Below are 15,885 nucleotides of genomic sequence, written 5' to 3'. Positions count from 1 at the left end.
ATGCTTATACATTAGTATAGGAGTGTGGGTTGGGGAATTTTTTTTATTATTTGGGTTTAGTTTTGTACTATTTTCATACTGTTTTGAATTGTATTATTTTGTATTTGTTGTAATATTTTAAAATCTATTTTTTCTTAATAAAAATATATTATTAAAAAGCTGAGTATTACATAGCATTGGCCTTATTGGAGAGATCAATAAGATAACCATGTTTTATAATGTAGTTCAAGTTTATAAGAAGATATCGTTATCTGTAAGGATGATAGGATGGTTATGGTAGAGGATTTTAACTTTCCAAACAGACTGGGACTACCATATAGTCTTCAGGATGTAGATGGAGAGGAATTTGTTAAGTGTGTACAAGAAAATTTTCTGATTCAGTATGTGGATGTACCTACTAGAAAAGGTGCAAAACTTGACCTACTCTTGGGAAATAAGGCAGGGTAGGTGCCTGTGATATCAGTGGGAGAGCACTTTGGGGCCAGCGACCACAATTTATTAGATTTAAAATAGTGATGGAAACGGATAGATCGGATCTAAAAGTTGAAGTTCTAAATTGGAGAAAGGCCAATTTTGACGGTATTAGGCAAGAACTTTCAAAAGCTGATTGGGGGCCGATATTTTCAGGTAAAGGGACGGCTGGAAAATGAGAAGCCTTCAGAAATGAGATAACAAGAATCCAGAGACAGTATATTCCTGTAGGGTGAAAGGAAAGGCTGGTAGTTAGAGGGAATACTGGATGACTAAAGAAATTGAGATTTTGGTTAAGAAAAAGAAGGAAGCATATGTCAGGTATAGACAGGATAGATCGAGTGAATCATTAGAAGACTACAGAAGGCAGGAGGAGTAAACTTAACAAGGAAATCAGGAGGGCAAAAGGGAGACATGAGATAGCTTTGGCAAAGAGTTAAGGAGAATACAAATGGTTTTCATAAGTACATTAAGGACAAAAGGGTAGCGAGGGAGAGAATAGGGTCTCTCAAAGATCAGCAAGGCAGCCTTTGTGTGGAGTCGCAGAAAATGGGGTAGATACTAAATGAGCATTTTGCATCAGTCTTTACTATGGAAAAGGACATGGAAGATATAGAATACAGGGAAATAGATAGTGACATCTTGAAAAATGTCCAGATTACAGAGGAGGAGGTGCTGCATGTCTTGAAACGCATAAAAGTGGATAAATCCCCAGGACCTGATCAGGTGTACCCTAGAACTCTGTGGGAAGCTAGGGAAGGGATTGCTGGGCCTCTTGCTGAAATATTTGAATTATCGTTAGTCACAGGTGAGATGCCGGAAGACTGGGGGTTGGCTAACGTGGTGCTACTGTTTAACAAAGGTGGTAAGGACAAGCCAACTGGACTATAGGCCAGTGAGCCTGATGTCATTGGTGGGCAAAATTGTTGAAGGGAATCCTGAGGGACAGGATGCACATGTATTTGGAAAGGCAGGAACTGATTAGGAATAGTCAGCAAGGCTTTGTGCATGGGAGATCATGTCTCACAAACTTGATTTGAGTTTTTTGTAGTAGTAACAAAGAGGATTGATGAGGGCATGATCTATGTGGTCTTCAGTAAGGCGTTTGACAAGGTTCCCCAGGGGACACAGGTTAGCAAGGTTAAATCTCATGGAATATCGGGAGAACTAGCCAATTAGATACAGAACTGGTTCGAAGGAAGGAGACAGAGAGTGGAGGTGGAGGACTACTTTTGAGACTGGAGGCCTGTGACCAGTGGAATGCCACAAGGAGTGCCAGAGTGCTGGGTCCTCTACTTTTCATCATTTATACAAATGATTTGGATGTGAGCATAAGAGATACAGTTAGTAAGTTTGCAGATGACACCAAAATTGGAGGTGTAGTGGACAGTGAAGAAGGTTACAATGGGATTACAATGGGATCTTGATCAGATGGGCCAATGGGCTGAGAAATGGCTGATGGAGTTTAAATTTAGATACAAGTGAGGTGCTGCATTTTGGGAAAGCAAATCTTAGCAGGACTTATACACTTAATGGTAAGGTCCTAGGGAGTGTTGCTGAAAAAAAAAGACCTTGGAGTGCAGAGTCATAGGTCTTTGAAAGTGGAGTCGCAGGTAGACAGGATAGTGGAGGTGGTGTCTGGTGTGCTTTCCTTTACTGGTCTGAGTATTGAGTACAGGAGTTGGGAGGTCATGTTGCGGCTGTACAGGACATGGGGTAGGCCACTGTTGGAATATCGTATGCAGTTCTGGTCTCCCCTCTTATCGAAAAGATGTTGTGAAACTTGAAAGGGTTCAGAAAAGATTTACAAGGATGTTGCCAGGGTTGGAGGATTTGAGCTCTAGGGAGAGGTCGAATAGGCTGTTTTCCCTGGAGCATTGGAGGCTGAGGGGTGACCTTATAGAACTTTATAAAATCATGAGGGGCATGGATAGGGTAAATAGACAAAGTCTTTTCCTTGGGTGGGAGAGTCGAGAGCTAGAGGCCATAGGTTTATAGTGTGAGGGGAAAGATGAGAGACCTAACGGGCAACGTTTTCACTCAGAGGGTGTATCTGTATGGAATGAGATGCCAGAGGAAGAGGTGGAGGCTAGTACAATTGCAACATTTAAAAAGCATCTGGATGGGTATATGAATAGAAAGGGTTTGGAGGGATATTATCCAGGTGCTGGCAGGTGGGACTAGATTAGGTTGGGATATCTGGTTGGTATGAACGAGTTGGACCGAAGGGTCTGTTTCTGTGCTGTACATCTCTATGACTGTATTAGCTACATCAGTACTAGAACTAACTGTGGATAACCAGCTGCTAAAGCTTCATGAATGTCACTGGAAAAGAACAGATGATAGTCTGGACTTGCCTGAGCTTGGAGCTGGGCTGACGTTCGCCAGGAGTCCTGAAGCTGCTGTTCCTGGTCAGCCAGCAGCCGCCTCTGGACAGCGATTTGCTCCTGAAGATAATGATTCCTGGCCTGAGCTTCTTCTAAATCCTGCTTTGTTCTGGATGACTCCACTTCCACCTTTTTGGTAATATACTATTCAAAAATAAAAAGTTTGTTAAATATGTTCATCAAATGCAGAATCCACATCAAAGCACTTGTATCACCCCACCCTGACAAGAGGGCAGAACAGTTCAAACCCCAAAAAGGGTGGAGGACTTACAGCTGCAAACAGATCTTGCATACTATTGAAATTGTGAAAGGCCTAAAACTAGCACAAAAGTCTCTTGCTCAACAGAATGAAAATGGAGGGATTAGTGGGAGAAGGTAAACAAGAGGAAGACGACAAAAGAAAGTATTTTCAGATGGAAACATATGACTAATGATGTCACTAGTTCACATCCATAAGCTGCAGGTGAGAGTGTGGCACAATTACACGGATCTCATTAGCATTTAGCAACAAGAGATTGTTGCAACCCAGGGATTTCTCAAAAAGAGTTCAACTTGAATTGATGGGAGCACGATGGTGGGGATAGAAGCAAAAGAATGATAATGGATTGAACAATACCGCCAGGAGCAACTGCAATTAAAAGAAAAGAGAATGAATGAATATCCCATAGCCATAGGGGTTTGTGGTGAGGTAAGGCAATGAGAATCAGACACCTCCCAAAAGTCAAGTCGAGACAAAGTCGCTCATTATTCAATACCTCCTCCCATTTTCTTGTTTTTTTGGAAAACCTTTTGACCGAGTTAATGATCTACTGAGAGTAGCCCAAAACCTCACGAAGAGGGGCCTCAATGTGCACAAGGACAGTGGAAAGCTCAGGGTCTTTGGAGATCATGGAAGCAGTTAGCTATGGTTTAGTGGCAGAAATCTATCCCGATTTAGAAGGCATGGGCTCCAGTCCGATTCCAGAGATTTGAACTCAAAATCCGGGCTGACACCTAAGAGCAATACTCAGGGAGATAAGGGGTTAAATTGGTGCCCAGCAGGTTAACACAAGTGACATTTTATAGAAGAATAATGTAGTTTCACCTGGCATCCTGTACAGTACGTACCCCCCCATAAACATTATGAAAACAAATCATGTCAGCTTGCCATAGTTTTCAGACTGAAAATTGGCAATTTCATTTCTCCTGTTACACCAGTGCCTGTGGTACACTAAAATAAATGCTATGAAAGTACTTTAGGGCATCCTCAGATCACGAAAGGTCTTGCACAAACAGAATTTCTTTGCGAAGTGATCTCTCCTTATAAACCAGAGGCAGAATCTCTTTCAAAACCATAAATGCCTGACCAATTAAAAGTCTTTGTGGCGCAATGGAGTCTTCAGTGTCATCAGAGTCAAACCTTGCAGGAAGCTCAAACACAGCAGAGTGTTTATGGGCAATGGATAGTCATATGCCATAATTACACCATCACTCAATACTCTGGTTTCCATTTGTTCCTCATAAACCGAGTGGGAGCAAATTGGGAGAAGTGGGGCTACTCAATTATTGCACTCTTCAGTTATCAGTACTGCCTGTATTTCAGCTTCCTATCCTCAGGCAGAGGGAGAAACTTAGAGGGGAGATGGCCAAGTGGTATTATCACTAGACTGCTAATCCAGAGACTCAGGGAATGTTCTGGGACCCAAGTTCAAATCCTGCCATGGCAGATAGTAAAATCTGAATTCAATAAAAATCTGGAATTAATAATCTAATGGTGGCTATGAATCCATTGGTGATTGTCAACAGTGAATCCATCAAATTCACTCATGTCTTTTAGGGAAGGCAACCACCAGCCTCGTCTCGCCTACAGAAATGTGGTTGATTCTTAACTACTGCCTGAGCAGTTAGGAATGGGCAATAAATGCAAGCGTTGCACTCATCTGTGAATCAATAAAAACTTTCCCAAACCTACATTAACACCGCATTAAAAGGATTGAAAAATGTGGTGCTGGAAAAACACAGCAGGCCAGGCAGCATCCGAGGAGCAGGAGAATCGACATTTCAGGCAGAAGCCTTTCTTCAGGAAGGGCTTATGCCCGAAATGTCGATTCTCCTGCTCCTCGGATGCTGCCTGGCCTGCTGTGTTTTTCCACCACCACATTTTTCAACACTGGTCTCCTGCATCTGCAGTCCTCACTTTCTCCTGGTTGATCTTAACCTACTGCATTAAAGGGTCCAGTTTGCACATTGGTTTAGTCATTGTGGTTGCTCCTGTGAACCTAGTGTGGACAGTGCTGCACCTAGAGCTGTGGGACCAACAAGTTGAGAAAATGAGAAAGAGAGCCAAGTGTGAAGCTGGTCAGAGACTGAGACTGGAATGCATACATCTAGAAGGGGAACAGGTTCCTCCCTCTCAGCCTTCCTCCCACTCTGACCTCTCCAGACACTCACCCTCCCTCCCTCCCTCACACCCATCCACCTCCCCACTCCCTACAAATACCCCGATCCCTCGCCTCCACCCCCTCTGTCTTTCCCCCTCTACTCCCTCCCTTAGTGAATCTCGTTTTTTTTTCTCAGGCACCAGAGTTACTGGTTGCCTCTGTTTGCACAAAGGGACTCAAATGATGTTAATGGTGACAGATGTCCATAAACTAGAATGGGTCTGCACACAATGTACAGTTGAACTGCAGAGCAAAGCTGGTATCTTGCTTCAGTTATTTTCCCATTATGAGAGGAAAGAAGAGAAGCTTCTCTTAGCCAAGCTCCCCAGAGGCCCATAATGGTTTGATTATGCACATTGGACAGAGAGTGATTATATGGACAATGCCATCTTGGTGACAGGGACCAGATCCTGGTCCATTGCTGTGCAATGGCATCACACACCAACACTTCTTTCTGCATGTGTGCTTCATGTTGCTCCACCAGGAAGGTGGCGGTGTTCAATAACCAGAGTCAACCAATGTCCAACTCAGCCCTTTCCTGGCTCATTCTGTAAACTCTGACATTCTAACCCAATATCGCCACTCTCTTGCTGAGCTCTGCAGAGTTTCTTTTACCTTAACTGATGTGGGCTGCTTGGCCAGGGCTAAATGGCAATCTCTGAGCCGTTTATTCAGCCTCTCCTCCCTATCTGTCTTCTCCTGAAGGACATCTTTGAGATGTTGCTCCAATTCAGTCAGAAGCTGCACCTTCTCTCCCAACTCCAGCTGCAGGTCAGTCATTTGCTTGTGCAATAGTGTGTTTTCCTGTGACAAGGATTGGAACACAAGATATACCTAAATCCTTAAAGTCAAAAGATGAACCTGCCCACATCATGTTACACTTATTTTCTCGCTCTTCAATTGCTATTGTAATCGCAGCCCATTCGTATATGTTCTTCTCAAGATATATACAACAAATACATTGCTACCAAAACAGCCAGCAGGCACCAATAAAGACACGCAGGTCACATGTCAGCAACAATCCACTGAAACACAGTGGTTTATTGTTAGTGCCGATTGTGGGAAAAACACTCTTCATACTTTATCTGGGTGTGACTGCCAAAAATAGTCAATGATTTACTCATCACAGCCTCCACTGCTCCAGATTCTGTTTTCTTTGAAACCCTATTACAAAATTCCATGGATGTTAAGTTAGTCCACTCAAAATTGAAATCAGTAGATTTTTTTTTAAGACAGGAAGATGGACTTGAAATAGAAGCTCAGCCTTGATCTTATTAAACAGGGAAGCAAACTCCAAGGGATAAACCCAGCTCCTGTTTCATATTCTCTTACCTGCCCGTATTGAGGTTCCTTGGTAACGCACCATTTCTTTAATACAGAAAAGAGCTGGTCTTTCAATTCTTTCCTGAAATGTGTACCCATGCATTTCTCATGTCAGTCTTGCAAATCTTTTCTGTGCCCCCTCAAACACCCCTACATCCATTTTATAAGTGGCCAGAACTGTCTACAGAAAAGGGAGTGTGGTATACGGTTTACAGATTTAGCATAACGGCAATCCTTCATAATTTTATAATGCAATTGTACCTCCTTCCCTGACTCAACTCTGAGTGTTATAGTAATATTAAGGTGGGAATTCCAGAAAAGTTAGCCTATCAATCAGTGATGATCGAACACAATGATTGTCCAATCTTAGCAGGAAATTTAAGAATACTTTTCCTGTGGGATTTGCATAATGTCAAAGTTGATTTTGAAGCAATTTATTTTTCTGATCTTAATTAAATTACTATTCCATTACTATTCCATCAAACTATGTTTGGGAACAAGAACAGATAGAAAGGACTGAACAGCTAGAGGGTCACTGCTTTTTTCAGGCCAATACATATATGTTTGCAAATCAGACTAAATACATGGATGAAGCATGTTGAAAGTGCATAGCTGGAGCTCGAGAAACTAAAAGTGAGTAGTGCCGATTTGCAAAGCGAACCATGTTTATGGATCATACGGCTGCCTTGCACTGCAGCTTTCACATCCACAACTCTGACCAGCCTGGAAAGCAACAGAAGAGTATTTCCTCATCATTTTCATCAGCATTATGGGAGCAGATTCATTTGAAGGTTGGAAAAGTCAAAGGCAGCTCCCCACCACAAGGGCAACGAGGGAGGGGTGAGGTCAGCTCTGCCAACAACATGGAATTAAGAATTTCATGGTAACCATGACACTGGTGCCAATAGTTGGTTAAAAAAAAACCATCTGGTTTAGTCAGGTTTTTTAGGAAAGGAAATTTGCTGGCATTATCTGGTCTGGCCCACCCGTGACTTCAGACCCACAGCAATGCAGCTGACTCTTAATTAGGGATGGGCAGCAAGTGCTGGGCCAGCCAGCGATGCCCACATCCCACGAATGAAAATAAAAATCCACAAGCTGAGAATGAATTTAAAATATGTCTCCCTAATGTTCTCAACATAACTCAAGTGATCCAGTTAGTGGGCTCTGGGCCCTTCAATCAACAGGATCATTAAGGATATGACTGGCCCACCAGCGGGCACACTCTGCCACCAATCAGCTATGGCTCTCAGATAATAAACCGGCATTTGAGTATGCAACTGAGGCTGACTAAGTGCTGCAAGAGCGCTGCCCTGCCAGTAGTTTCACACTGGACATGAAACCAGGACCCTGCTTGCTTGGTGGAATGTAAAATATCCTCCAGCAGTCCACCTCCCTGACATCTCAGCTAATGTTTGCACTTTAACTGACATGATAATAAAAGTTACCTGCTCATTACCACATTGCAGTTTGTAGGGGGTTTGCTGTAAACAAATTGGCTGCCTCACTTTCCACAAAAGTGACACCCACATTTCAAAATGACTAACTGTGAAGCACTTTTGGGAAACCGGGGGGTCACAGAGGGTGCATTATAAATGCAAGAGCGCTCTCACCTTGCTGTGCTCACAGCTGATGCACCCAGACAGGGAATTCTGGAGCTGCTGGAGCTGGAGTTGGCAGCCATTTAATTCCTGCTTCAGTCGATCATTCTCCAAGACTAGGATTTCCAAATGTTTCTCCAGGTCAGTTGTGCCCTGTCAAAGAGACAGACAATGAATTCTAAATTACCCTCAGGAACTCATGACTTTAACAAGTGTCTGCTCATGGTAACAATACAGGAGTCTCACCAGCTCAGAGCACAGTTTGTTCAGTTCCTGCGTCTGGTCAGACAGCTTCACTTCCAGCCCCTCGAGCTGTGGGCACAACACCAGGGGTTAGAAGCGCATATCCTTCAAAAAGCTTTGTGTATTGCCTGTTACTTACAAGAGGCAAAGAGATGGATAACACAGGTTTAGTGAGAACTACTGAAAGTTCATTTTCAGATTCTGAATGGAAGCACACTATATCTAGCAAGCACTGCACAACACTGACATGTTCCAAACATGGGTGAGATGCAAACAGAGTACTTCAAAGCCATCCCTTGGGAGCTGTGAGCACTGACTGAAGTTTTGCATGACATTACCTCAGTAGCTGGCAAGGCAATGACAACAGCAGATTAAATATTCTCAGTAGGCCCAGCATTATATCTGCAGCCCCACGCTCTAGCCCGTCTATCACCATCTGCACACTGCCATAATACCTGAGACTGCGGACTGCTGCTCAGTGCCTGCCTTTGGGACTCAGTTGCATTCAACTCCTCCTGTAGCCTCACTTTGTCTTCCTGCAAACAGCTGATCATCTTGTGCTTTTGAACGACTGAGTGATTTCCCTGCTTAACAGGGGAACCAAGGAACTTTCTTGCCTGGAGATAAGGAGAGAGAAGACTGTCAGATTCCACTCAAAGGTTTACACAAATGCTGGAAATATAGAACAGGACAAGCAGCAGTGGCAAACAGAACCGGTGTTAACCTTTTGGGTATACAGTCTTCCACAGCACTACAAGCAGCCACAGTTAAATGGCTCATGGTCTTGTATCTTTAGAAACCAAACAATCTGCCACATGAAGAAATTGGAATTACTACACCACCATCCCCATATTCTCTTAACGGAAACACCCCACAAGGTCAAAGCTGTGTACACTGTCCAACAGAATCGTAAAGAAAAGCGAACTTGTTCGCAAATAGAAAAGTTAACTAATTATCAGATCACAGAAGCACTCCAATCATTAACCTGGTTTGCTCCTGGTTTTAACCCTGGCAATAGATTTGCTAATACCCCTTTACAGCTCTAGGTGCTACACCTGAGATTCCTGTGCGACTATCCTTCCTAGCTCTGCAATGAAATCACAGCTTTTGTACAAATGTTGATGATGCCAACCTAAAGCAGGCTCTGTTACTTGCTGACATAATAGAAACTCAAAAGCAAACTCAGTGCTGGTGATCAGGCTGCCTTCAAACTGATTCAACACCAGAAACCAGACTCAGTATTTAGGAGATATTTGCAAACCTGTGGAAAAACTTGCAATGCACTGCGCACTCAAGTCCCAACACCAGCCCTCCCTCCCACCCTCAACAATACCATCTAAGGTTCCCTAATCGCTCGCACCTTTTGCCTTGAAATGTATACTCCTATTCCATGACTTGCTGCCAAAAGAGCTTGCCTCATATTTAATCTACATTAGGTTGCACCCTCCACCCACCTTTTTGACATCATTTATAAGCTCTCTCACAGTTTGCTAAACCACCTACTTTCGCACTATCAGCAAATTGAGAAAGTCTTACCAAATCCTGAGGCAAATAATAGCGTGCCCAGCCCTGACCCGTGGAGTTTCAGCATTCTCCAGTATTCCAAATAAACACAATATACCAAAAATACTCAAGCAGAACCTTCATAGAAAAACTGTTTCAGGTCAATGATCCTCTTCCTGAACAGCTCAAATTTCGAGCTGTGACAGCATATTTCGTTTCAAGATACTTATTGCGCACACACTATTTCTGGGCAGTTCGCTAACTTTCTACCTATGCCGCTGGATTACCTGATATAAAAGTTTAGTGGAACACCTTAATGAACATCTTCCAAACAAACATTCAAATACTTGACATCTATTACATTTGCATCAACTGTCTAAATCATTTACCTCTTCAAGTATACTCAAAATCTGCCAGAAACAACTTTTTTTTTTAAACAAATCCTTGCTGTTAGTCTCTGATAAAAACTTAAACATTGAGAAATTTTATGGTCAATCTCAAACTATGGGTTTCAACAGCTGGCAAAATTGACCAGAAAAATAAAACAAAGAACTGTGGATGCTGGATTCCGAAAAAAAAATTGCAGGAGAAACTCATTGGATTTGAAACGTTAACTCTGCTTTCGCTCCATAGATGCTGCCATACCCGCTGAGTTCCTCCAGCATTTTCTGTTTTTGCCCAAAGTGGGTGTTTATTTAACTTGTGTGGTTATCAGATTTATTCCACTCTTCCTGACTTGAACAAGTATGTTCAAATGGCTTGGTCTCAAGTGCCAACATATTTTCCATAATGAAAAATAGGTGTAAAGCAAAATTGTGAAAGCAAAATGCATCTATCATCTCCTGTTTGGCTTCTGTCCACAGCCTTATGTGCAGTCATCAGGGCCCAGTAACCTTTATGTTGAGTTTCACATTCTCCCCCCCACCTCCCAATAAAAGAAAAATGCATCCAGTCCATTTTTACAGTTCATTTTCACAGGTCCCCACTTACACCACAGTTTGTCAAAAACCACAAAAATATCCTTGCCATTACTTCATCCTCTACAATTATACTCCAGCATTCATTCCTAACTGAACCCATATGCTCGATAACATGCTGATTTAAATTCTTTATTATTTCATTTTACATTAGCTAATATAAGCTTTCGTTTTCCCTTTTAATATTCCTTTCCACGTTACTCCTATAATTTCAACATTCCTCTTTATGTTGTTAAGCCTATTTTTAAAATGATATATTTCCCTTCTAAAACTCAGTTTTGCTTTCATCTGTTTATCCATGGAACAAAATATTTTGCCTCAGATTAATATATTAATCTAGTGTTCTATCCCTAACTTTCTACATTTAGCACCACTTATTCCTCAACTTTGTTTCTTATCAGTTAAACAGTGCATGGTTTCTTCTTATACTTGATTTGATTTATTATTGTCACATACCAAGATGCAGTGAATAGTGGTGTTTTGCGTGCTATCCAGATAAATCATACCTTACATAAGTACTTCTGGGCATCAGAACACAATATAGAATATAGTCTTACAGCTACAAAGAGGATTCTGAGAAAGACCAACTCTAATGTGAGAGATTGGATAACAGCGGGGAAGAAGCTATACTTGAATCCGTTGCTGGGTTTTCAAACTTCTGTATCTTCTGCTCAATGGAAGAGGGTGGGAGACAGTACAACCGAGGTAAGGTGATGTTGGTTGCTTTCCTGAGGCAGTAGGAAGCACAGATGGAGTTAATTCAAGAAAGGCTGGTTTGAGAGATAACTGGGATGCATTCCCACCTCTCTAATTTCTTGCATTTTTTGGCAAAGCAGTTGCCACGTTAAGCCGCGATGCATTTAGACAAGATGCTTTCTACGGCGCATCTATTAAAAACTAGTAAGAGTCATTATGGGCGTGGCAAATGTCTTTAGCCTTCTGAGAAAGTAGAGATAGGACTGTGCTTTCTTGACTGTGGCATCAACTTGGATGGACGGAGACAGATTATTGGCAATATTCACTCCCAGAAACTTTAAGCTCTCAACCACCTCTACTTCAGCACCATTGATACATCAATCTCACAGAGTTGCCTATTTTCCTGTCCACTATTCCTATCTTGGACACTTAGCTTAAGTCAGTGCCAGAGTAGGAGAAGATAACCACTTTGTAACTGCTATTTCATAATTTTCTGACTCAGTTATTTGCCTGACATTATTCCCCATAATTAAAAACCAATGCCCTCTTTTAGTGTGTCCAGAAAGAATGATCAAGGAAGCAGTTCTAGATGTAACCCAGAAAAGGGGTCTTTCAAACTCAGTTGCATCAAGTTAAATTCATCTAGAAATCTTTCCCCACTTATTCAAGCATCTCTCGATGACCTGACATTTTCTTGTTAAATCCTTAAATTTCTGATTTTCACCTGCACATCATGGTCAAATTATTAGATGCAGGGATCCTGTTGGGGTCATGTGATAACTAAGACAGTACTTCCCAGAATTTTCTATCTTGAGTAGTCAGTGAACCCAAATGGTCAATGTGCAGGAGAACTCAAAGCTGTCTCTGCAATCAGTCACAGAACATGTATCTTCAACTGCTAAATGGCTTCTACACTTTATCTGGTTCTCCTACAGACTGACCTGCCTCGAACATCCAAAGATCCAAAGCAGCAGAGTGAATCCAAGTTCTCTCAGACCCAATGAAACCTGGCTACATACTCTGGTCCACTAAGGAATCCATCTGTACCTTTCAAATTAACACTAAATCTCTTGGAAATATCCTTCGCATTCCTGGCAGATACATACTTTGGCTTTCAGCATCCCTATCAGAAGCTCTACATCCCCAGTTTCCCAGGGAACTTTAATGAAATCTGCAGGAAAGCTAATCCTGTTAATAATCTGAGCATGACCAACACTACCTTCAGGATCAGATTCAGGAACAGGAAATAGGGATTTAGCCCTTGTACTTACTGAGTAACTCAATACGATTGTAATCAATGTCAACCCCCATCCACTTGCCTTGGCTCACCTTGATTTGATTTATTTATTGTCACATGTACTGGTCACATGTACTGTGAAAAGCATTGTACAATGTAGCCACTCTCCACTGCCATCTTAAAACAAAGAAAATAAACCAAGACGTTGAATATAAAGATGGAAAATAAAAAAGGAAAAAATGTCAAGAGTTCAACTTTACCATCCTTCTTGTTAAGTGCTTAGCCGTGGGCTTGGATCGGGGCTCTTCCACCCTGATGCTGAGACCAACACCACCATTTGGCTCCTGACTAACACAGACACATGCATGATCACAGGATAGTGATCACCTCACTCTTGACTAATAACCATCCCCAAAGCCAGGACATTAGAAATCTATTACAACACCCATTGCTTTGAGGACACTTCCTTTTATATCTTTACCCAGCAGAAATCTGGGTAAAAAGTCACAGGTGAAAGTTATTTTCTAAGCATTTGTCAACTGCTTTTTATGGTAGCTAGTTAAATATTGCTATCGTCCTTTGCTTAAACCATTTCATATCTTTTCTCTTGATCTGCGTCGCTCTGATTTTAAGATCATATCCCTTTATCCTGGACATTCAAGCTAGTGGAAAAGGTTTGTCTCTATCCTGTCAATTCTTTTCAAAAATCATTAAGCTTCAAACCAACCTTCTTTTTAAAAAAAAATTCCTGCAATTACAAATGTAGTTGACACAATCTCTCCTCAAAATCTAACCCTTGGAGCACTGCTAATATTTGGCTCCATCTGTGTTGAACTTCTTCCAAGACCAACATATCCTTTCAAAGGCATGGACCCCAGAAGCACACACAGAACTCTGTGCGTGTTCTAAATAGAGATTTGCACATCTGTAGTAAAACTGATTCTCCTCTATACTCCACCCCATTTATTTATCAAGGCTAATATTGATTATTCCGTGTACCAATCATTAATAGCAAATACAGACAATTTCTGGATAAGAGTGGAGCCAAGCAGAAACATAGTCCCAATCCTGAAACAAAATATCTGGCTGAAACAAGCATACAGGTGAAGCAGTTGGGTTCAGAACTGCCATTCTCAGGCCTCCTTCTCTCAGTCACACCACTAGGGGCAGTATTTCCTGACAAAGGGAAAGGAAAAGTTAGGAATACCATTACCAAGTCATCCCTTCCACATGCTTTCACTGTCATCCTGGCAAATACCTGGAAACCAGCTCAAGCAGAGTCCTTGTGGACTCGTGAAATGGAAATAGTGTCTAATTTATTTAAGGAAGTCTCAGCCAGCATGAATTAAAGGAAACCTGCAGACAAGTTGTATTTGGACTTCCAGACAACATACCTTATCAAAGATAACTCATAAAAGAATAGCCCATGGTGCTGGAGGTAATATATTGGTGTGGGTAGAGAATTCACTAATGGGCAGAAAATAGTGAGTAGGGAGAAGAGGTTCCTTTCAGCTTGCTAATCCATGACCAGTGGGGTTCCACAGGGATCAGCGCTGGGACCGTAACCGTTAACATGACTTGGAGGAAGGAAATGAATATACTGCTCTGCGAAGTTTATCTCTTCCACCAAGCTATTGGCCACCTGTCTGAACATTTCCTTATATTGTTCAACGTCAAACCTGTCCGATAATACTTCTGCCATGCATTTTGGCAAGTTTTACTAGATTAAATGCATTGTATAATTATTTAAGATGTACACAAATACAAGTTACAGTTTGAAGATAGGAGACAACCAACAGAGAAAGCATCTGAAAACTGACACAAACGGGTTTGATCAGTTCGGTGACCCTGCAGTAAGGACAGTTCTAACTCCCTCAGCATTTCCATTTTGATTTGATGTGAATTACATTGATACATTTAAAGACAGTGTTTTCTGCCAAAGTCTTCCTCTTGCTCTACATAAAACCAGAGATGGGCGAGTTCCAGAGTGGGATAAAAGAAGCATTACATCACAGAAAGACACCTTCAGATCTGTGCTAGAATCCTCAAGTATCTCTGCCAAGTGAAATGGGAACATTTTGGAAAATTAAACAGTGGAAACACAGTGCATTGCATTGTCAAGCCTTGTTCCATCAGCCTAAATGACCATAGCTTCTTACTTCCAACTACAGATTACTATTACGACAGGGTGGGACAAGATGCACCAACTGCATAAGGTAAAGGCAGGTTTGAAATTTCTGATCGAGGCAAATGATTAATTGCAAAATCATCTATTGTATTTTATTTAAAAAATTAAAAGAGTAACTTTTCTGGAGTTGAATCCTCCTAATTCTAAACATTTCAAAGTTATTGAAAAAAAAAGATGACAATATTAGTTAACTTCCCAAGAAAACAAAAATCAAGGAGGCTACCACCTCCACTGGAGAATGCCTATCACACTCAGTTTCACATTCACTACCCTACCCTAGAGTACGGAGGTGTCTGAAACAACAGAGAATGTTTCAGAACAATTACTGAACTATGAAACCACACTGCAAGCACAAACACACACCCAAAACAGCAGACAGGACATTTCATAGGAACATGAAACATGGAATAAGCTTGGCTAATTTAATCAAAACAAACCTATTTCCGAGAGGCTGCACATCAATTCGCAGTCATACAATTTGCTGGAATCTTTTTCTTGGCTCAAATCAGTACTGATGAACTCTTGAACTCGATCCAATACTTTTTAAAAAAAAAACAAGCTGCAATAAACACTGCGCCAAGATTTTGAGAGCTCTAGAAAGACAGCAGCCTACCACTGCCCTACAAAGGCCCAGCTGAGATCACCTTACTCAGTGAACCAAAGCTTCCTCCAAAACTATGGCCCAGAGGTCCAAAACACCGCAATTCTGGGCGTGTCAAGTTGACAAATTTCCTTTCAATATTAGAATTTACACAGAATCGGAGCCCCAAGTGCTGAACTCATACAATCCTTTTAAGAAGGGAAATTAAAGTTTTATTCACCAGCTCAGGCACTGCATG

The 15,885-nt window shown here is 41.7% G+C and overlaps 1 protein-coding gene across 5 annotated transcripts in view; it reads right to left on the bottom strand.

Moving 5' to 3' along the window:
* kifc3 (kinesin family member C3) overlaps positions 1-15,885 on the bottom strand; it is a 58,321-nt gene that overhangs the window by 21,755 nt on the left and 20,681 nt on the right. For 4 of the 5 annotated variants that reach the window (XM_060838226.1, XM_060838230.1, XM_060838227.1 and 1 more), the window contains 5 exons: positions 8,901-9,062; positions 8,449-8,514; positions 8,215-8,355; positions 5,894-6,082; positions 2,829-3,002 (listed from right to left, as the gene is read on the bottom strand). In XM_060838226.1, the coding sequence (XP_060694209.1) occupies positions 2,829-3,002; positions 5,894-6,082; positions 8,215-8,355; positions 8,449-8,514; positions 8,901-8,999 (669 nt within the window). In that variant the 5' untranslated portion in view covers positions 9,000-9,062. The remainder of the gene's footprint in view (positions 1-2,828; positions 3,003-5,893; positions 6,083-8,214; positions 8,356-8,448; positions 8,515-8,900; positions 9,063-15,885) is intronic. The other variant, XM_060838231.1, reaches the window with a different exon arrangement.

This window comes from Hemiscyllium ocellatum, chromosome 17 (assembly GCF_020745735.1).
Source record: "Hemiscyllium ocellatum isolate sHemOce1 chromosome 17, sHemOce1.pat.X.cur, whole genome shotgun sequence".
Lineage (NCBI taxonomy): Eukaryota > Metazoa > Chordata > Chondrichthyes > Orectolobiformes > Hemiscylliidae > Hemiscyllium > Hemiscyllium ocellatum.
Note: the sequence above shows the minus strand (reverse complement) of the source record. Positions and strands in the feature narration are given on the sequence as shown.